Genomic DNA, 23,175 nt, shown 5'->3' with positions numbered 1-23,175 from the left:
CTTTGGTGAATTCAAACTAATCCTTTAAAATACCAAAGTCACACAATAACAACAACAACAAAACCAGCTGACGGTAGACAAGCAACTTCCATGTTCTGTGAGGTAAAATTACTGCTTTGGTCAATGGAATCTGATGATTTTCTGATGATCAGAAAAGACGATCTGACCACAAAATAAAGTCCTAAAACTACTCTCAATATAGCGCACACTCAAACAGACTTTGATTTTTTATTAGGTGGAACCTTTTTCGGTGGTAAAAAAAAGGTTTTGCTGCTGCCCCTGTCCACAGCACATTATTTATCTTCCATTTCGGTGCTTCAGTCTGCTATATGTAATACACAACCTCTGGATAGATACCTCATACAACCCTACTTCAAGAAGTCCGAACTATCCCTTTAAGGTGTGTATATAGTACGCTTTCAGCCAAGTATCGGCTTTCCATTCCCTGACATTTAGCCGGGGAGGTGCATGACATGCATGTTTCCCTCAACAATGCTGCCTTTCTGGAAAATCCAACATGATGTCACTGGAAACATGGCTTTATATATGGAAGTGAAGTAAATCCAGATGGCCTTGACTCAGGTTAAATGGTTGCTTTGTGTGTGCTTGTGTGCGTCTCTTCATGTGCAAAACAACTGTAGCGCGAATTGTGTTTAGGTCACTAAGGAGTCGCATCTTCTTTCAGAGCCGTGGGGAATTTCTATAGGCTTTCATGTCGGCTCAACAGACGGGACTACTTTTAATTGCCCCGCTCAGTGCTGTTGGAGTGTACAGGACGTTATGTTTGGATATTACTCAGGCTTCAACCTTTCCACACTCTCGTGCTGCTGCACTTTGAGCTTTACATGTCAGTGTGAAGTTCCCTGCGCTGAGGAAAATATTGTTGAACTCTGGTCCGGTCCGTGTTACTGTACAGTAGGTGTTAGGTGAGGTCAGCAAATGGCCAATTCAATGCATCAATCCATCACAAGAACATGGAGTCTATTATTTCCTTTATTAGGGTTTTCTCACAGGCAAACTTGGTCTGATAGGAAAACACAACCAAAGATAATATGAGAAATCTGGGTCTGATTTGTTCAAAAATTACACTTCAAAAACAGTCTCGCCATCCACTTAGCATGTACTGTACATACCATGTGTTGCTAACCATATTGCCATCATGCAGACTTTCATTAAAGGTTCTCTCAGACTGGAAAAAGACTCAGTTTCAAAGTAACAACAAACATTTAAAACAGGAAAAAGTTCTGAGCTGTTGCTTCGGTTTGTGTGACTGATCCAGCGAATGCTGAAGGCACCGATTTGTTTTCATAAAGAACTCCCATCTATGAATGCGATGGCCCCCGGACCAATCATTTACAAGTTTGATCAACATGCAGCCGAGACCACTTCACCATCACACAACATATTTCAAGACTGAAATGACTTTTTACAGTCCGCAAAGTGAGAAACAAACAGGCGTTGTTACGGCAACGTGTTCCTACAACTTCAGAGCGGCCAGCCTCTCCACCATGAGCTTCTTCTTATATCTCAGCTGACTGGCTTCCCTGATCGCCTGCCATTTCTGCAGGTCGCCTTCGCTACAGGACGAAGGCACAGTTGGCGTCATTTGATTGGCTTTCACTGAGCTCTGATCAGAACAAACTCCAAATTTCCGCACGAGCATGTCATCTGTTTTAGGATTCGCCTCCCTCTCAGCCACATTTTGTTTGTTTTCCGCTGCCTCCTGCGTTAGAGGACACGGGGGGCACAGGAGTCTGGCCTTGAGGTCAGGAGGCAGAGCCCATGGCTCCGGGATGGGCATCGGGGCGTAGTTGTCAGGGGCTCCTGAGAGCGGCCGCTGGGCCAGCTGGGTTTTCTCCTTACGATAAACAACATCGTCCTCCTCGATATCAGGGTATTCGTTCTCCTCCGTGCCGCCCCCGCTGCGTCGCTGGGTGATGATATTGATCTGCGGCTCAGATGAGTAGAGGCGATACTTGGCGGGCAGCTGAGTCTTCATCATAGCTAAGTCTGTGTTGGACTGGAAGGCCAGCGTCCGCCTGGCAAACATGTCATCATTCTCCAAGTCAGGGATAATGCTCTCATAATCTATGGGGTCTGGGGGCTCCCGGGGGTCTTGGCGCCCCAGGAGGGCCCACCTCTCACATTTGACCAATCTGGGACCCGAGGTGGGGTCCACTGGGGCAAACACCAGAGGGGGGGTCTCTAACAGAGGGGGCTGTATCTTTGGGAGCTGTGGGAGAGTGTGAGCTTGGATATGAGGACTGCAGGGTGGGCAGAAGGAGAGAAAAGGACAGAGAGGTGATGAGTGCATGCATGTGAACTGGATCAAAGAGCAAGAAAAGGAGGAAGAGATAAAGATGTGAAATTTGATTCAAACAGATGTTGATCAAATTTTTGCAGTCACTCTGCTACGAAATAAAACTGCAATGCTAGCTATAAAAAATAAAGTATTTACTAGAATAAACTGCTACAAAAATAGGATAATGCTAAGACGCAACCTATTTTCTGCTAAGGTCAGTGCAAGCAAACCGCTCCATAAAGCATGTTAGGGCAACCTTCAGTAGCGTGACAGTGTATTTTATCATTAGTACATTTAGAAAGCAGCTCATCACAAATTCAGCCCCAGTTATATTTCTCCTGGATGCTCTAAAACATTCCTTCATCGTCACAATCATGCAGCTGTATCGACCTTTTCCCCACAACGAGGGTGGTGTGAGCCGGGGCCTCGTGTGTGTGGGGGTGAGAGGGAGAGGGGCCGGAGGGAGAGGGGGCAGAGGAGAGCCAAGGACTGATGTCACAGTCTGAATCATCTGACGAAGAGCCCGACTTCTTATAGCTACAGCCGAGGACAGCAGGGGGGACGAAAGAAAGGGGGACAAAAGCAGAGAGAAGGTGAAAGAGAAAGATGGGAGGCAAAGGCAGGGGAAAAGAGAGAAAAGTAAGTGGGAGGAATCTGTGCAGAAAATGCAGTGAATGACAGAACACCAAATTTTGAATCTTAGGATGTAGGAGTTTAGATAGGCATGCAAGAAAAGTGTGAAAAGATGCTGGATTTTCACACCCTCACACACCTGAAGCCTTGCATCTTCTTGTACCAGGGTCTCCTCTGAGAGCCCAGTTTGATCTTCTGTATGTGAATATCTTCTTCTGGCGTCCAGAATTTTGGTAAAAACTTGTCATAAGACACTTTGGCAGCAGGTTGGGGTTTGACGCCCATCTTGCGAGAGTACAGATCGTCTTGGATGGGGTCAGCGTAGCCCACCTCATCGTCCTCGTCCTCAGAGTCATCATACATGTCCCTGAACAGGCTGTGGGTGGACACGGGGTGGCGGTGCTCCACCCTCACGGAGCCCTGCTGGTGGGGCTGAGTTTCTCCTCTGTTGACGCCACTGCTGCTCAAGAGAGACAGCCAATCACATGTGTCAAAGAGAAGTTTTTCAGCAGCAGCACAGCACGCCAAAGAGGAGCACATTCCTCCAGCACAACAACCTCAAATGAGGATCAGCAAAACAATGCAAAACCAAACTTTAAAGGAGGCGAAGCTGATTTGATGAGTTAAACCTCAAATCACTCCTTCAAGCTCTAAAATTCAGGCGCAAATAAGGACGTGCGGCAGCTAAAATTTAAAAAACAATTCAAACTTTAGCGCACTGTTAGAGGCAGCAAACTACAACCAAAGATGTTGCTCATGGTTACATTGACCATGCAAACTGAGGGTAAGAGAAGCGCTTTAGTTTGCTCTCATCAGGCAGCCACATCAAAGTCACACTGTCGCTTCATGTTCGCTGACCTGAGGCAGGTCACACTCTGTTGAGGGGCAACATTGGGAGTCATAGTGACCTTAGGCCAGGGGCCACCGCCGCCCCGAGATGCCCTTCCCGCCGCCAGGGGACTGATGGGCACTGCGAAGTTGGTTGGAGGAGCCGGGGAGGGGCTGTGGAAGCGTCTGCTGGCCAGGTCGTCCAGAACGAGGTCGGGGTCCGGACGATCTGCATCCGAGTCGCTGCCACTTTCGTACTCGTAGGCCCACTGCAGGTGAGCCGCGGGCGAGGCGCTCTGGGTTCTTTGACTGTAGCAGTCAGAGGATAGCCTCGCATCGCTGATTCCACAGTAAATGAAACACAACACCATCGACCATTCGCAGACAACACAACAGCACCACAACACGATGGGAGAGAGCGGACATTTGAAGCACAAACTAAGAATTTGGGTACGTACACTTCTAGACCACGTTATGTTGCTTTCACAGGTCCCATATAATGCGTTTATTTCATCGTTTATTTCAGCCCCTCTCAAGTTCATACTTGAAATTTGGGTTTTTACTAGAAAATGTTTACTTGCTTTCATGTTCAAAAACACATTATCACATCCTGCCTGCCTGAATATACCTGCATGTACCTGAAGTCTGCTCTGATTGGTCAGTGATCCTGGCTCTTCCAGATCTGTGCTCTCTGTCACTGTGTTTTATTAGTAGTTCGACTTCTCTTATTACATAACAGCTTATGTGCAATGGAGGCCACTTGGAAAATGGAGGGAAAGCAGGCAGGGTATTTACATGAAATATACCTGCTCTCATTCATTTTCAAGGTACAAGGTAGATTTATTTGTCATTATTAAACTACATTTATAAAATCAAGTTAAAGCCTGACTATCAGGGAACAATCGCCAGTTGCAGAATTAGTGCTATACAGCTTTTTACAAATCTTGAGAAATATCTGCAGACTCTTTTCAGTTAAGCAAAGAGTTGTCTGCAGATAAGGGCAATACACTGACAGACACCTGCTGACTAGCTGCATCAGTTTCTGTTTTAGAAATTTCTAGTTGAGATCAGTATCATGATTGTTTTTATTATTATCACTATTATTGCTACAGGCTTATGATATCTTGCAAAACAGCATTTTTTTTCCATGCATGTACCATAATGTTGGAATAATAAAATCACACAAGCAAATGTTAACTGAAATTAGTTAGATGACAGTTTTCAATAAAATATCAATGAGACTTTCTTGAGAAACTGCTAATAGAAAAATAAATCTTTATACATGTACACCTTGCTATACACACCTATGAGATACATTTGAACTAAAACTGAAAAGCGTCAGATAGTGAAAGAAGTTAAATCTTATTTTTAATTTTCATGTTATTTATTTACCAATGTATTCATCTTCTCCTTCTTCTGTGGAGCGACTTAAGCTTTACTTCTTGCTGCTCCCTAACCATGGACGTATTTTCTCGCATGAAATGCATAACCTCAACAAATTGTGGGTAATATAGACCTCTGGAGTGACCATTGTTTTCACTCGCTCCCTCAGCCCACAGAGGGTGGATTTCACCAAGTTCGCTTCAGTTTTTCAGACAACCGGAGGGACACTTATGATGGTGGCGGTGCTGACAGGAAGTCACTGAGGGCATGATGAACAACTGAAATGCAGCTTGTGTCTCTGCAATGTTATTGCAACCGCAGAAATGACTGTAACGGCACTGATGCGGCACTTTCATTCTTTATAGTATAGTTGTGACATCACAGCTTTATGAAAGTCGTGACGTCTCATTTAAAGACGAAACTTTCTGAATTTGGACTATTTGTATTTCTATGTGGATTGAGCATTTTTTACAGTATTTATACAGCCTTTGCGCCTGCTCTATAATTAAAAAAAATACATGATATCTGACTTTTTACAATATTGGACCTTTAAGAAAAGAATAAAATGAATTAGCTGAGGTGAGAAACGGCACCTTCAAACAGATCAAAGTTTTGTGTGTAACAGTACCTGGTGAGCGTGCCCTCCTCCTCTCCGTACGTGGGGTTGGCCCAGCTACGCCGGCTCTCCTCATTGCGTTCGGCCCGTTTCTTCCTCAGTGGAGCAGGCACGTAGCCTGAGGGTTTGTCTTTAGTGGGCAGGAACTGGTTAAACGGGGTGCTGGTCTTGGGTGTGATGGTTACTGACCGGCGGTAACTGAGACTGTCCTTGTGTTCAGCCATCCTGTAGACAGAGTCCGCCTCAGTGTCACTGCAACAACCTGGAGCGTGGAGGGAAGAGGAGAGGAGGGGGGACAAAGAGGTGTAAAGATGATTACCAGAAATGAAGAAAAAGGGAGAAGGAGGAGGTCTGAGGGGGTAATGAAGTAGCAAAAAGGACAAACAGGGTGAGAGAGGGGAGTGTGTGTTCTGGCGTGACTGCGGAGGAGTAACAGAGGGGTGCCGGGTGGGGAATGGAGGCCTCCTCATTTACAAGCCGGTGTGGACGGCTGTGGAATGTCTCACTGCCCTCTCCTATGAAGGGGGGGACACAACCACTCTGAGATCACTGACCAGCACTTCACACTCTCAAAGCATACTTCACTTTTGTCATGAAACAAGATCACAGTCTGGCTTTCAGTGTTGAAATATAACATCTCCTTCCTTGGGGGACTTTTCACTAAAAATATTTACTTTCCAGAGCACGCCACTAGATGGCGATACGTGGTTGTTTTCACAATGGGAGGTGACTTTCTGGCTCTGATCAGCATATCTTCCTTTTTTACAAATATTTGAAGTTGTAGAGAGATGAACTTGATCCTAAATATTCATGCAGAGAAGTAATCTGAGAAATGTTGATGACAGTCTATTGTTAGGGCCTCAAATAACACAAAGAAAAAAATATCACAAAAATAAAAGAAAGCCATGCTCTGGCTTCTTAAAGGTCCAGTGTGTAGGATTTAGGTCAGTGATTCACAACCTTCTTCCTTAAAGGACCCCTTTTCTGTCATTATGTAAGCTGACAGCCCCTGACTAAGTGACATAATGTGGGTATTTAAGATTATATCAATGCATAATAATAATATTACACAACTAGTGATATATTTGTACAATTAACCCAAATAGAAAACACAAAAACTGCAGCAAGTTTGTGTAAATCTAGCGATATGGATGAATTTTGACATTATTTCTTGACTCTGAGAACAGTTTTTCTGATATTTTAGGGAACATTTCATGTAAATCTCTGCCTGTGTTGGTTTTTTTTTTTTTTTTTTTTACAATCATACTTAAGTTATAGGCCCAAATTCAGTGTTTTCTCCTCCCTGACATTTGGCCATTGTTCTATTAGCTCTTGAGATTGTATTTTGAACAATAAAGAAATCTAAAAATAACAATTACATTAAGTTCACAGAAATAAATGAAATGCTGAGATACAGATCTTACACTTACACTTTGAAATAATTAAGGCCTCATTACCCACCTTCAAGCTTTAGTGATCCCTGGTGAGGGTTAAGACCCCCAGTTCGGTAACCAGTAATATGGGGGAAATACTGGCAGAAATGAAATATAATAAGTGTGTTTTCTCTATAGTGTATAATCACCTGAAAATGAGAATTGTTGTGTTTTTGTTATGTTTTCTACATTTAAGGTGGATCCTTCCTGACAGAGATTGCTGCATTGCCCGTGTTTCTACGTCAGCCCAGAAAGGACAAACCAAATACAGCAGCCCCTCTTCATTGAGCCAAACAGCATTAGAAAAATACTGTTTTTTAACATCAAACTGCTTTATCCAGTATTTTTGCCAGTTTAAATTACTAAGTCCATTTTTTGGCAAGAAACAGACCTCTGTGAAGAATTTGGCTCCCAGTAAAAACCTCCTGAACATTTCTATCTTAAGTTATCACAAATATAATGGTGAGCACACATTAGCAGGTGCTGGGCTAGCAGTCTATCTAGGACTTTTTAAAAAAATTGTCAAATGAAAGTGTTTTATTTATTTTTACCAGTTTTTATTAACCTGGCCTGTTTGTTTTAGAGAGAAAGAGACCTCAAAGAGCCATAATTTGGCTCCCGGTTAAAACATCCTGATTAATTAACACTGAAGGAATTCTAACCAGTTTCATCTGGCTGCAATCTGCAATCCTACCACTAGATGCCACTAAATCTCACACACTGCTCTTTAAAACACCCTAAACTCAGCATTAAAATGAAAATTAAAAAAAAAAAAAAAAAGTTTTAAAGTTTTTGTCAGAAAACCATGTGTCTGATTATGTTTGTGTAAAGATCCAAAGGACATGACGTCTCCTACCCTCACTGCTGCCGCCTTTGAGAGTGGTATCAGACGAGATGCTCTGTGGTCGGGAGCCCAAAGAGTCCAAGCTGTCCAAAGAGTCGTCTCTCCTGTGTCCACCTCCTCCTCCTCCTCTCAGTTGGAAGAACTCCTCTCGCTCCGAGTACCAGCTGTCTCCAAAACCGCTGTCTCGGACGCTGCCTTTCTGACTGGACGATTCCTGCAGAGCCTTTCATGCACACACAAACACACACAGTCAGATAACAGGGTGCCAATTACAATATTTAGCTCCGCTGTGTGTGTGGTGCGTAAGAGATCTCCCAGGTAGAGTGTGAAGTCTCATTCTTGCAGTTACTGTAAACATACACTCCATACTGTCTATAAGGGGCGATGCATGCTGTCATTTAAACAGAATCACCTCATTGTTTTCTACTCACTGTCATCTCCATCAAAACAAACATCATCTACACACCCTGATGACTGTTTACGGCATCAAGAAAATGTTATTGCACTTAAACACATAAGCAAGCCCCGGAGCCACTTTAACCAGCAAGCCAAAACTTGTCCGCCACTTTAAAAAGAAAACGGTTTTTAGATCTGTAATCCTACCAGACAATGCAAGTCCACAAACTAAACCCAGCCTAAACCCGCGCCACTGAACTTGGATTATCATAGCTAAATGTACAAGATGTGTGGCAACCAACTGTTATTACTGAAAATCCCTGCAGTCAGTTGAATTACAGAGGCCTCGCACACTGCCACCTATAAATCTGTGTGAAAGCAACGTGCCAAATTCAACACGAGGATGAGCAGAGAGGAGGAAACGGGCTCCTTCAAGGAAAGATTTTCCCGTGCAAACTGTGCGCCGTGCTGTAAACAAGATTAAAATAGCCGCGTCAGGGGATCAGGTCATTTATGACTTAACGTGGCTTTGGTTTTAGTGGCCAGCAACCTGAGGGCCCCTTGGCCTTTAATAGCCATTCTTCTGCACATAGTCGACATACCAGGGAGGATACGGAAATGTACTGGGCAGCAGCTGTAAAAGAGGATTTCATTCATGCCACTTTAGGTTTCCAGAAGATTATTAAAGGTCCAGTGTGTAGGATGTAGGGGTCATATACCAGTTCTACAGCTACAGCTATGATACTGGTATCATATGATGTCATATCGACAGGAAGGGGGCCAAATAACACAAAAAATGTAGGCAAAATTTTATCAGTTTTCTTGTGCTACATTTAAATGCCATTCACAAGCTTTTCAACCCCTTCAAACCTGTACAAGTTGGTTTGATTTCTTCCAAAAAGTGGAGAAAAAGGCAACTGGCCAAGAAATGTCTCACAATTTGACAAGAAAATTACCGAAAATTAGTTTTAAAAAAGGGGGTAGGATATAAATAAATGATAAATTCTCTAAAAAAAATGTCCTGAAAACTTAAATAACAAGTACAGTAATTTTATATTCAAATTATGCTACAGAAAGACATTGTTTATTTCTGCACTTTTTCTAGGCCGTTTTCGTGTATTTTTTATTTATTTTTTTTTAACTTTTTCTTCACTTTTTTTGTTGCTTATTTTTTTACATTTTGTTTCACTAATTTTTGGGCCAAGTCATGTTAAGATGCTTATTACTTTATCCCCATGCTTTTGGAAGAAATCAAAACCCCCATTAGCTCCAGTTTTAAAGGGTTAAGCTTTTCATTCATGACGACACAGATAAGACAGCTCAGACGGATAATAATCCTTTGAGAGTTTTACCTTGTATAGTGCTGTGCCCAATAATCCCTCAAATGCCTTGAAATTCAGGTAAGGTCCATCATAGACGCGGTCACACTGAGCTCTTCTCCCCAGCCAGTAAATGGTGATCAAAACCTGAAGAGAGGAAGACAAATAGGTTAATAAAATCACACATTTATGTGGAAATCAGTCATTATTATCAAGCAGAGCACATCACATTATAGTGATACCCTTCCCCTAGCTGACGGATGTTCTGTGCAGAGCTAAAGCAGGTGATTGTTGTGATAGCTGCAACACTGACACAAGGTGATATCAGCCGTTGCCCTGCTCTTGTTTCCAGCCTCATCCAGAATACTCTGTTGCTGTTTGTGTTCGCATTATCAGGTAAATGTGCTGCACTGGAGCACAACAATCATCACTACATCAACGATGCCGTTCCCCCTATTACACGATACGGTGCAAACTGACATATCAGCGCTTTGGTTTTGTGTCAGGCGGACACGTGGGGAAATAATATTGGACTGATCAAACATGATGGAACTGTGAATAGAAATATGATGCTTAACTGGCACTTGAAAATATAAATCAAAATTTAGAAATGTAAACTCAAAAGGAGCTATTTAAATGCTTAGTGTCTTATTTTGATGCCTAAACTTGTAGGCAAGACCTTTAAAAGATATCTCAAGTTTAATCTGGGGTTGGTGTTAAGATAAGCTAATTAATTGAATTAATATATTTCAATTTGCCTTTTTATTTATATTTTAATTAATTATTTTATTCTGTCTTGATCATGTCTATTTTTATTATTACTGCTTATATTTATTGCTTATATTTATATTGAATTTTATTGACTCTTATTTGTATGGGTTGTTATTGTTATTTTTGTTGTTTAATTGTTTATATCTATATTTCTCATTATTGTCTGACTTCCACCTGAAATGTTCTTGCCTCAGATCTCTTCTTAATTCTAAATTGCAAATTTTTTGGCCATAGATAAGTTTAATTCAGCATTATTGTTTGGCTTTAATAATAAAGTAATTATTGTTATTATTAATAGTATCCAATGTGAAAATAAAGGTGCAGTGAGCGATAAACATAAACATCCAATGAACATTTTTTAAAATTCAGCAAATATCTCGTCACAGTCTGCTAGCTGTCAAAGTTCCTGTCCTAATTGAATCCAAACAGGTTTTTTTTAAAACAAAATTACATAATTTACATAACTTGCATAGCTTAAGCAACTCACATAACTTACGCAACTTATGTAACTTGAGTAACTCAAGTAACTAAGTAAATTACATACCTACATCCTGTTGTTTCAACATTCACACATTATGCAGGCCACTGATGTAAACATGTCAAACATAAACATACTTATTTTAACCCAAAATATGATCCTTCTTCTAAATCAATCCAAGAAGTTTTGTTGCCTAAACGAAACAGTGATTGTTTTGCAACATTAACGTCTCTGTAGGATGCCCTGTGTGTCGCTATCAAACACAGAAGGGCCTTCCCTTTATTTCATGTCAAAAAATGCCCCAAAAAGTAGTAGGTGTAAACAGTAAAGCAAAATTAAATGTTACCATCACATATTTAGTTGTTTAAGCTCTAAAAGTTACATATCACATTAAATGTCATCTTAACAGCGTACAAAATATTCAAGAGACTATAAAGTCAGAAAATTTAGATTCATCATTATTCGACTCATAATTGATGAAGCAAAACCAGAGAAATCGTATTCTTTATTTTATGCTTCTTTCTCGTCAAGACCTGCACCTACATTACCAACAATGCAACTGGAATGTAACTAAGTACATTTACTCAAGTACTGTACTTAAGTATGAATTTGAGGTACTTTTCATGCCACTTTATACAATTACTCAAATACATCTCAGAGGGAAATATTGTACTTTTTACTTTACCACATTTATCTGACAGTTTTAGATATCTGACAAATCAAGAGTATTTAAAAAAAAAAGATAAGACGAGTTTAGAAAATAGGCATTTTAAAAAAAAATTAAATTACCAAAAAGTTTATACTAATACAGCTTGACTGACCAATAAGTCAATTGACAGAAAATTAATTTATATCTATGTTGACTGACATATATATATATATATATATATATATATATATATATATATATATATATTATATAGTTTTTAGGTTTTTTCATCTATTATTATTATTTTATAATTATGATGTTTATGAGCGTTTTTTTCTGTTTTTATTTTACAATTTTGAGTTTTGGGTCACGGGTATTTTTTACATTTATTTTTCTAATAATTTTAAGTTGTGCTGGGGTGTTTTTCTTTGGGGGGTTTTCTTTTTTCATTTCTGGGGTTGTTTTTTTTTAATATTTTTAATAATACCTTTAAGATTTGGGGTGTTTTTTTTTTTAATAATTTCATTTTTGTTTTGGTTGGTTTTTTTCTATTTTTTGTGCTTGTGAGGTCTTTTTGGCTGTGTGGTTTTCTTTTTTTTAAGATTTGTATACATTGGGTACTTTTACTTTTAGTATATGTCCTTAATTATACTTATTTACTTAGTATTTTCAATAACATTTTGCAAGACTTTTTGCTTGAAAGAGAGTATTTTCCCAACGTGGTCGTTCTTTTACCGATAACTGTCAACCACTGATTGATTGGCTTGGATGTGTGAATGCTTGTAGCAGCTAATGAAGCCTTGAGCTGTTAGTCTCAAACAGAGATGAGGAACAGGCTGAAGAGGTTCTGAGTAAATTTACTTCTTTCAAACTCCACCAACTAGTAGTCTTCAGCCTAAATTGATGCTAACTGAAGTGACATAACTTGAGACAAAAATCAGATTTTATCAAAACTTTGATGTGTAAAATCAGTGGAGTTCCCCTTTAAGGGATCTATTCTCCACCTGAATAGGATTACAAATATTTTTTTTTATTAATATCAAATGACAGGTCAAAAAATCAGATAAAAAACAAAATCAAAACACAACTTATATGTTTCCACTCACATTTTTCAGCCTCCTGTTGGTCTCTTGATGCCTGCGAGAGAAAGAGCACAAAACAGAGGTGCATGTGTGAGAGAAAATGACAATAAAAGAACAGAGGGCATGCTTGTTGGGTCTCTGTGTTGGGCAGTGAAAGGGCTGGAAAGTGAGAGCACAATCCAGACTACTGCCAGCCCTTCACTCACTCTCACACAACAACACAAAGCCTGGGAGGAAAACAAACGCGCATTTCTGGAAAAATAATTGTGAGCCATAAAGTTGAGTGTTATACGTGTGTGTGTTTCTATTTTTGCACTAATCACACAATCAAGCAGCTGTAAAAACATCTAGTTAAAGTTTAGGGGCACAAAAAGGCTTTTGTTTCTGATTATAAATAATGTTAAAACTAATAACTGATGATTTACTAAACACGGCTCCACTGTTAGAGCAACAAAGCCCCATACATGCTGCCCAGGTCGTACCAAATTTCAGTCATATTTCTGGGGTTTGACAGTTGACCTGGCGGTTAGTAAATCACTTTCACAGGAATGTCAGCTCATTCTTGCTCCTGTGAAACCAAACAAAACTCACAGTGACAACCTGCAAACCCCGTAGCTCATTTTTCTTATGTACGCTGTCACCTAAGCTGACTGTAGTGTCAATTTCGAGAAGTCAATAAACAGTAAAAAAACAGCTACAGTACGTGCAGAAACCATAACGGTGACAGAATAAGATATACAGTCTGCTTCACATCCTCCGTCCGTGCTGCACATTCCTCATATCATGTGGTAATACAATAGTCACACATGCCTTTCTGACCAAGAGTACTTGGATATCTTACAGCCCCTTCCCAGCATGCAGTGTAACCAGTGCACCTGCCGAGAATGAAGCGCATGTACGGTGTTGACGCCAAAGACTACTGCCTGTCAATCAAACAAGTTCAAGTACCTATTGGCTGCTTAGTTTAGGGGGAGGAAACAAAACATTATTTCAATCTTGTAAATCAGTATTGCTCCAAGTAGTCAGATGTGACTACAACACAAGCACTGACTGTACAATGTGGCATTCAGTGGTACAAATTTGTGGTATTTGTACTTAAAGGGAAAACTTCACCATAAAAATGATCATTTGTACATCTGTTACTCACGCTAGCAGAAATTGGTGGGAGGGTACGGTAAATTATTTAAAATATGAAAAAATAGCTGTTAACTATTGTTTACAAATGCGGCGTCACAGAAAAAGATTCATTTTTGTGTTCACACACTTGCACTTTGCTATCCTAGCTTGTATTGGGCCTGCCTTGATCCTCTTTGGTTCTGGTCTCTCGGACTTCATTTTTGACACTGTTGGTCATTGCATCAGTGATTTGACATGTATATGAATATTTTCTTTCCTTTGTTTTGAGGCAGTGCTGCCTGTTTGTTTCTTTATTGTCTCTTTGTTTTTTTTCCGGGTTTGTTTCGCATTTGTTTTATTTTCTCCATTGTATTTACTTGTTTTAATATTGTTTTATTGGGGAAAAAAATGGTGTAAATAAAATGTATTCAAAAAACAAAAAATATATAAAATCCTACTTCCAATGTCTTAGCATTTTTAAGATTTCAGAAAGATTGATTTAAGACATAATAATAACAATAATGACCTTTTTCAAAGTTTGCTGAATTCAATGCCTTTAAAGGGGCCATGCATGTTTGCACCCTAAAATCTATTGTTTTCAATATAGACGCAGCAGGCGAGCTCAAAATCCAGAGTGGTGCTGACACGATGCGCAACCGCAGTCTGTGATAAATATGGAGGAGAAGTTGATCATTTCAGTGCAGGGCTGCTCAGAGCTTCACAGTGCCACTGACATTATTTTAGGCTGACTACACACTTACGAAACAACGCCTGGAACAAGATCAGCTCTGCACTCGGGATTTCTGGTAAGAGGGCTATGAAACAGTGCTGGCTGTGGTCGCTAAGCAACCTCAGACGTAACCCGCCTCTAGGCTCATGAAAGCTGACAGAGTGGGCACAAGAGCAGCACCCAGCGCCCAACCTCACGTTTTCCAGACAGATGAAGATGCAGCCACCAAAGTCATCAGTGCGAGAGACTGTTTATGCAGAAGTATTTTAATAAGTACGGTTTTATAGAAAATGCATGCATTTGGGAAGAAGTGAGCATCCAATTTCATAAGTGAGACTTTGAATAGGCTGCACGAATTGTGTGAGAGTTTGTAAATGGATATTGTGATCATTTTTCTGTTGTTAAATTTGGGCTCCCGGTCACTTCAATTTATCAAGAATTTTCTGTTTTTGGATTCCTCGTTTACTGTTGAAGCATGTGAGAAAAACAACGTTTTCTTTACAAATTCAGCGTAATACGGGCTGAATAACTGACACACAAATGATCATTGACGGGGTTAAGTATTCCCTTAACTTGAGCATTTCCATTTCCTGTTACTTTATGTTTCTACTTTACTGCATTTCAGATATATTTTTATGTAGGAACATTTTTTCTCCACTACATTAATCTCACAGCTAGAGTTACGTATCAGATTAAGATTTGGCATTAAAAATGGATTATGAAACACAACAAACTGTTGAGGGTTAAAGCAGTGGGACGGGAAGGAGATCAACTTTCCCACAGCAGCATGCGTCATCTCACACCAGGGGCTTCCAAGATGTTAATTCGCCAACAGCAAAAACTGAAATGGACGGTTACCAGTTTGGCATATTGCAAATTTATAGGCCCAATAAAAGAGGCAGGAGAAAGAAAAATGCTTTCTCTTGTGTGGTTTGGAACGCAGTAACAAAGTCTAAGATTATAGCAGTGGTAGCCAGATCCAGAAAAAAAAGGAGCTGTATACCAAAACTACCACCACACCGCTTCCCGTACTGCTTATTTATGTCTGGTGGTAATATCTGAACAGAAGGGAAAATATATAAAGGCTATTTTCAGGCCTCCTTCGTAGCCTCGGGACTGAAGGAATCAGCTGAGTGCTCATATGATTTAGCACAATCAACGACAGAACGTCATCTGAGTCTGAAAGCTCTGCACGGAGAGTACAAGCTGGGAGTAGCCCTGTGAAAAAGTTTTATCAGTTAAAATAACCAACATTGTTTTTGGTTTTAAAGCTCTGAAGGAGAAGGAAGCTGTCTGTTTGTGTAGCGCTAATGTTTTGTGAAGATGTGATAATCTTTTGTTAGATCCTTTGGTTTGTTTTATATGTCAAAGTTAAAAAAAAAAAGCTTTTATTTTACGATGCCATTTTATTTACCTGGGAGAATCTCATTGAGATTAAATATCTAATTTTTAACCCTTTGAAACCTGGATCTACGTCGGTTTTCTTGTTCTATTTTAACTTTTGAAACATGAGCAAACTGGTTTGATTTCTTTCAAAATCATGAGGAAAAAAGGCAATATACAATTTGGCATGAAGTGTTCTGCAAATTGCAAAAGAATAGTAAGAGGTTACCTGAAAATTAGCCAAAAAGAAAAAAAGAGAAAGTGAGTGAGAGAACATTATCAAATAGCTAAAATATCAATAAAACTACGTTTATAGTTATTATTACGATATATTTTAAATTAGGCTAGAGAAAAAAATCTTATTTTTATTATAGCACTTTTTCAGGTCATTTCCTGTGTTTGTTCCTTGCTTCTATTTTCTTTCTTTCTTTTTTTAATGCTAATTTCAGGTAATTCTCTTGTGACTTTTTCTTGCTCATTTCTTTTGAAGTTGCTCATTGCCTGCTTTCTAAGTTTTTGACAGAAATCCTAGCCTGATTTGAGCAACCAACCATATAAATGAGCAGAGGTATATGCATATATAACAGATCACAGTAACTCAACAGAGGTAAAAAAAAAAAAAAAAAGTGGCAGCAACAAGTCACTTCTTTACTTTACTTAAAAAAAAAAACACACAACTTATTTCAAGGATAAAAACCGCACTGGTACAGGAACAGGTTCTACTTGAGGAAGTAAACAGGAAACTTCTTGGTCCCTGAAACGGCTGACCCGTTTACACAATGCAAACATGCTTTACAGTACGGAGCTCTCACAGGAAACCCTACAGCTTGACAAATTAACAGGACGCCCTCTTCACTTCCACCAGCCAGCCATCTCAGCCGTAAGTCTTAACCTTTGCACGCTTGCACACTATAAAATCACCACTCTGTGACTGAGGTCAAGGGGTGAGAGATGATGCAACATAGCTGGAATAATAATAAGTTCATTTTATCACTTTTTAGGTTTCAAAACATCATGCTGAAGGGCTACAGTTGAAAATCAGACAGCTGGCTAACACTGGCACACTGTGTTGTACTTCAAATTTAAATTATTGACAGGAAATGAAAATCAGCACCCAAAGAGACTGCTGGACAACCAACAATAAAGGATGTTGTGCAAAAACAGCGTGCATATGCATAATGCATGATTCTATTCCAGTTATATGCATCATGAGAAACAAAGATTATTTCACAAAAATGTTCTCAGTCAATAACTAAAAATAGAAATAGGCTGAAGCCCAAGGCTATCCTAGATCAACCAAAGGATAACCCAGAATAACATTAATAAAAAATAATAATAACGATAATAATAACGATAATAATAATAATAATAATAATAATAATAAACAGAATGATGTTTTAAGTATAATCCTCAATTATTTCATACTATAATTCATGCAAAATTATTTCATACTATTATCATTTTAAATTATAAAAAAAAAATTAAATACATTTTCACCATAAAATTACGCAAAAATAACACAAATTGTTGCATAACAATTTACCAGAATGCAGGAAAGTTTTCATGCTTGAAATTTTCTAGTGGAGGACCCATCCACCCCCCCACCCGATTTTTGTTGCAACGAAACCTGAAATTTTCATATCCTCTCATGCCTAGATTAATGAAAGTTATACTTTATACAATAACTTGACAAAACAAGCGTGTAATTGATAATGTTTATCAACCTGACTGAGTTTTTGAAATTGCATCACACAGAACTGCATGACACTGTTGTGCAGGAACATACAATTAATCTCATTTGACTTGAAGGAGTAGAAGAGCGTGTTCTGCCAACACAAACCAGACACAAAAAGAAACACATACAAATGAAGAAATATAAGCCACTATTCAAATGTTAGACAAATAACTTCTTAACATGAGCCAAAGTAAATGATCGCTCTAATTTAGTCAATCTTCCTTGAGCTGCAACCGAGGCAAAGTTGTGTTTACATCTCTAAAATCTCAATGCATGTATGGCCACATACAAGATCAGTCAGCTTCCTTGAGACAAAAAACATCCAAAAGACAAAGAGTACCAAATTCTTAATGGGTGTGCACGTGTATTCAGAAGCATACCTTTGCAATGAGGATCACTTGCTCTGCAGCATTGAACAACACCACACGTGACATCCTTCATCTGCGTTCTTTCATTGTAATGAAATAGTTTGGAATTAAAGACACACCCAGATGCTCTCAAGCATCAGGATGCCTGAATAGAGGAATCAGCTGTGGGTGAGACAGTGTTGGGCATCATTGTGGCGTACTTATCGGAGACACTGCCGCCTCTGTTAGCGAGGGGTGAGGCTGACATTTCTCTCCCCGAGTCAGCTACGGAGCACAAATATAACCCTTGTGTTGGCCTTTTACAGCCACGGTGTAGAAACTTTATTGGCCTTTCACCATCATTGCGCGTTTGGTTTCACAATCTGCCCACAGTTCACACAACACTGCAACAAGAAGTGACAGCGGTGCCATATATTAAACCATGAAACCAGAACATGCAGTGCCAGTTCAGTGAACCACACCCGAAATACTAACACACACAGGGCACTTTGTCTTTTTTGCATTATGCACCTCACTGAGGGACATTTAGACTTTGTCACAACTCCATAAATACCAGCACAGTGAAGGCGTGAGGCACAATATATGTTGAATAAATTCTGATAACAGGCTGTGAAGTCAGTCCAAATTTGTCTGGGAAATGGCACATTCCTTCAGGTAGTTCAAACATTTGGTTTGATCTGGAGCCAGAGATGCCATTGCATAATCTGAATCATTTAATCACACCACAAAGCCACTCCCCTTTATCTATTGTTTGGAAAGGGTCACTGGCATTCCTCAAAGGGCAATTTTGTATTTTGTACCTGCCAATCCAGTGCAGTTTCTTTTTTCAGGTTTGGAGAGCAGTCAACTCTTGTCAATAATTTGCTTAATCAAACGGTGGCTACAAGCGAGACTTTGGACTTTCTCTCAGCGGGGGATTTGTTCTGTCACTTGCTGGAGGTCACAGAGCAAAGCTGGGCTCATAGCCATTCTGTGCTTCATTAAATGTAGTAATACTACAGTCTAAAAGCACTCCATTACATAACGGCACTCAAGTAAAAGTATAGAAGTACTAACAGCAAAATTTAGTTTAAACTGACAAAAAAAATAATTTTTGGCTACTTTGAGGCAGCAGAAACAAGGTGTGAACACAAATGTGATATAGACTTTTATGTTGATATGGCCATCTGGGTAGCAAAGAGTTGCTTATGTGCACATCCAGCAAATACAGAGCAACACTATCATTTATTTGGAGTCATATCTTTGTCACCTGATGAATGTAATTCCAATATTCACTCTGTTTTGTCTCCACCAACTCCTGAGGGAAATATCTGACCCTTTAGAAGTAAAATGCTCTACTAAATTCTCCAAATAGTTGCTAATTGTACCTGCTCGCTGTTTAGTGTTGAACAGGTGGTGAACAGTGAGATTCAAGAGATTTCTTGCTTTAAAAAAAGCTGCCTGCTGCTGCCGAAAACGATGCTATGAGAGCAGTGGGAAAGAAAAAAAAAGTAAAGTTTTAGCCTGGTCTCACTCCCAGAGAACACAAAAACACAACCAACTCCAATATAAGTCCATTCACATCATTATTAGGCGCACAGAGCCATGGATGTAGTATAAAAACACATTCAGCTTCAGGCAGGTAGAGGTGTCCAACAAACACAGGACTTTGACCCAGGAGACAGGTGTCTGTGTCCTGTGTGAAACTACAAGTCAACCTTAAGTTATTTTGTTGTATCTTCTGCCAAGAGTCAAAATATGACATTTAGGGATGAGATCACATTTAAAGTGCTGAAGCTATAAAGCTTCTTAAATCCGATAGGAGCTGCAGATTCAAGTAGAGGTAGACAGATTATTAGACTCGCCGATTATTGGAGCTGATATTTGGCATTTTGCTGATTATCAGTATCGGCGTTTTATTTTAATGATCATCGATAAAATTAATTAATTAAAAAGTGCAAACAAAGTGTCAGCATGGGAGGAACTTTTACTTCGTAAAACCTCGGGAAGCTATTTTTATTTATTCTTTTTTTTTTCACTTGATTTGCTGTATATTATTGTTATTATTAAATAAAGTTTTGTGTTGTATAAGAATAATAATAGTTTTTCAAATACCAAATTCTAAATATTGACAGAGAGATTTTCAGTTTTATTGTAAATGCATATTGGTTCCAAATATGGGATATCGGTCTCATTAACCACTAATAATCGGTATCGGCCCTGAAAAAACAATATCAGTCGATCCCTAGATTCAGGTGCTAGCTGTGGGTTGGTTGGTTTAACACTGTCATTCGTTATATTATCATTATTGTAAAAATATCAGTTAAAGCCACTTTAATTTAACATTCTGCATAAAGAGCAGATGTCTATTTCATGCTTTGAGAATTATGATTTTATATAATAAATGCAATATATAATACATTACATCATTTGATTGTTGTTATTGATATTCACATGTAAGCAGTGTTTTAGTGTTGTGCCTGATATATATGTTTATAAGATCAGTTACGCTGCATTACTCCATAGTTACTATGATATATAGTATGTATGAGGAGGGTAAACTAGAGATTTATGTAGCTTACACTCAGCACACACTGAACTAAGCTGAATAATCATACGAGTCCCTCAGCAGCTAAAGCCTGACAGCACAGTGTATAATGTTTCAGTATAATGACTGTGTATCCTTGGCTCCACACGCTGCAATTTCCACCTTCTGAGGCCAAAATATCCTGTTTTAAGTATCTCTGTGACAAATGGCACTTGTTAAAACATTCAAAGAGGTCAAGTGTACAATAATCAGCTGACATTAAGTGCCATTAGGGAAATCCCTGCATGTACTAGCCTTTTCCTTTATGTCAGCTCATGAGTTGTAGTATGGGTCCAACCTTGACTCCATGCCGCTGAATTTCCAAATGGCAGCTAAGGATCTAAAGGAAGTGGCTGAAGTTAAATAGAGCACTTAGACATGCCATGATTCATGTGCAGCACACTCCAAAGCCTTCATTTCCTGGGCAGCTGTTACAAACTGACAGAGTTGGTCTGAAGAAGCGAGTGAATCATAGCCTCCGTGATGAATCAGATGGTCAGTACTGCACCTCTGGGTGTTTGCGCTCGGTTATAGTTCAACGACACGTGGATGATGTGAGGAATCACCCAGCAAGACACAGTCTCTTATCTGTCCTCTGTTACAACAGTTTGTCATGTTGTATGACAAATTTTGATGCTGAACGTGTTTGCTGCTGATAAACGTCTTTATCAGAAAGCAGGTTTCACAACACGAGGCGACAGAGCAACATGCACTGCAGACGGTGTTGTGGCCAATACTACAACAACTGCAGAGCTCAAAGGTCAAAATAGACAAACGATAATATTTTATGGCTGCCGTGACAACACAGATTAGTATGGATTAAACTGAGTTCTCAGCACACCTTGCCAAAGTAAATATCTGACTCCAGCTTCATGCCAAAATAAAGATATCAGCCTTAGCAATTAATATATTTTGAACACAATCAATATGTGAAATTCAGCATTTATCGTGGAGCTGTAGATCAAAAAGACTTATCAATATTAAGTAAATGTTAGGTTTCTTTTCTGGTGAACTAGTTGAATCATTTTAAATACCTACACATAAATCAATCTTTTTTCGTAGTGTAGCACCTTTCATAAAGGTCAGTGGAAATAAGGGATGCAACTAATGATCTGCTGATTATTTTCTTAACAAATCCATTACTCGTTTGGTCTTTGACATGTCACAAAGTACCAGAGAAAAAAAAAGGAAACATCTTGTTTCAACAGAAATTATCCATCAGCTTTCAAAATAGTTGGCAATTACATTTCTGCCATTTAACTAATTAATTAATTAACTAATTGTTGCAGCTCTACAGTAGATACAAAACTATGGAAACTAAAAAACACTAAATGTTAAGTAATTATCTATGTGTACCTATAACTGTTACTATAAGACTTTAAAGGAGCTGTATTTGGAGTTGTTTTGATACCAGTACCAGTATCAGAAATGCTCCCAATACTGCCCAAAATGCTTCATCAGGTATTGGTGAATACACAAGTATTTGCACGCACCTATCCAATACCACATAATTTATTTATGAACTTTAGCCCATTCAGATCCCCAGTCCTTAGCCCATCTTAGTTTCTAAGATCTCTAGATTTATGATTGCTGTTATCTGGCTCCACCCAAATGCACAAACTTATTTAGTGGGATATCAATTCTTCACTGTTCTAAAACCGAAGCTCACACAGCAAGTTGCACTCTGGCAACTACTGTTAGAGCTGTTAGAGCAGAAAAGAAGAATTTATTTCTGGGGGGAAAAAAGAAGTGTTCGTTGTTAGCTAGCTGTTGGAAAAATGTCAATGTAGATAATAAAAGAAAGAAAAAAAATAAATTTGTTCAGGTTTTACAAAGGGCTCAACCTGAGTCTTGCCCTACAACAGTGATAACAGCTAACATTGGTAACAGCACAAACAGTGCTAACAATGGTAACAGTGTTAAAGAGTTAACCAGATAGGAACTGGAGGGTGGGCACTATGTTTTTGCCATGACGCTGTGGTTCGGGACTGCATTATCGGCAGTAACTGCCATATGAGCTCAATGCAGAGTACCAGATATTAGCTAGCCAAGAGGATACACACTTATGGACATGCACATGTGGCCGGAGCTCTACCACAACAAAAAAACAGAAAAGCTCAGATTAAAACACACAGAGGTTGTGTAATTCTCTACTCAGAATGCCATTAATGCCCTACATTTTATATTCTATATTACAAATAGTGATTTACTGCTATGTTAACGCTCTGAATGTCACATACACCTTCTTTACAGTTCAACAAGAATGATAAAAGTAAAACTGAAACAATAAAATCTATAAAAATAGTAGAAAAGAGAACAAAAGAAAGGCAGCTGATTGCTTTACTCATCAGCGAAAAGTTTTAACAGTGGGTGAACTAAAACTTACAGCACCAACAAGGAAACATCCTTATTGCTGCTGAAACAGGGAACAGGGAAGCTGAGCAAAGCACCTGTCAGACTGGGTTTAAGGGAGTGGAGGTTGGACACACACCAGGGCCAAAGACAGCTGATAGAGACAACTTTCTCTCTCTGTCTGAGCTGCG

The 23,175-nt window shown here is 39.2% G+C and overlaps 2 protein-coding genes across 8 annotated transcripts in view; both read right to left on the bottom strand.

The window, feature by feature from the left end:
* The window catches only part of lmo7a (LIM domain 7a), a 77,016-nt gene that overhangs the window by 26,754 nt on the left and 27,087 nt on the right, over positions 1-23,175 (bottom strand). For all 7 annotated transcript variants that reach the window (XM_042494953.1, XM_042494954.1, XM_042494949.1 and 4 more), the window contains 4 exons: positions 12,759-12,789; positions 9,788-9,901; positions 8,052-8,262; positions 5,775-6,024 (listed from right to left, as the gene is read on the bottom strand). In XM_042494953.1, the coding sequence (XP_042350887.1) occupies positions 5,775-6,024; positions 8,052-8,262; positions 9,788-9,901; positions 12,759-12,789 (606 nt within the window). The remainder of the gene's footprint in view (positions 1-5,774; positions 6,025-8,051; positions 8,263-9,787; positions 9,902-12,758; positions 12,790-23,175) is intronic.
* Positions 976-3,558, bottom strand: LOC121949301 (LIM domain only protein 7-like). Its single transcript, XM_042494956.1, has 3 exons — positions 3,075-3,558; positions 2,693-2,839; positions 976-2,264 (listed from the first exon to the last, which is right to left on the bottom strand). Exons 1-3 carry the CDS (start codon positions 3,473-3,475, stop codon positions 1,478-1,480), a joined length of 1,335 nt encoding a protein of 444 aa, XP_042350890.1. The 5' UTR covers positions 3,476-3,558; the 3' UTR covers positions 976-1,477.

The sequence above is a fragment of the Plectropomus leopardus genome, chromosome 10 (genome assembly GCF_008729295.1).
Source record: "Plectropomus leopardus isolate mb chromosome 10, YSFRI_Pleo_2.0, whole genome shotgun sequence".
NCBI classification, from domain to species: Eukaryota; Metazoa; Chordata; class Actinopteri; order Perciformes; family Serranidae; genus Plectropomus; species Plectropomus leopardus.
This window is presented reverse-complemented; position numbering and strand designations above follow the sequence as displayed.

Excerpts from the sequence above, each read along its gene's own strand:
- LOC121949301 (XM_042494956.1), bottom strand. The coding sequence starts at position 3,475 with ATGTGCTCCTCTTTGGCGTGCTGTGCTGCTGCTGAAAAACTTCTCTTT. Across the intron at positions 2,840-3,074 it reads AAGAAGATGCAAGGCTTCAG|CTATAAGAAGTCGGGCTCTT; the intron begins GTGTGTGAGGGT and ends CCTCGGCTGTAG. Across the intron at positions 2,265-2,692 it reads ACCCTCGTTGTGGGGAAAAG|TCCTCATATCCAAGCTCACA; the intron begins GTCGATACAGCT and ends CCCACCCTGCAG.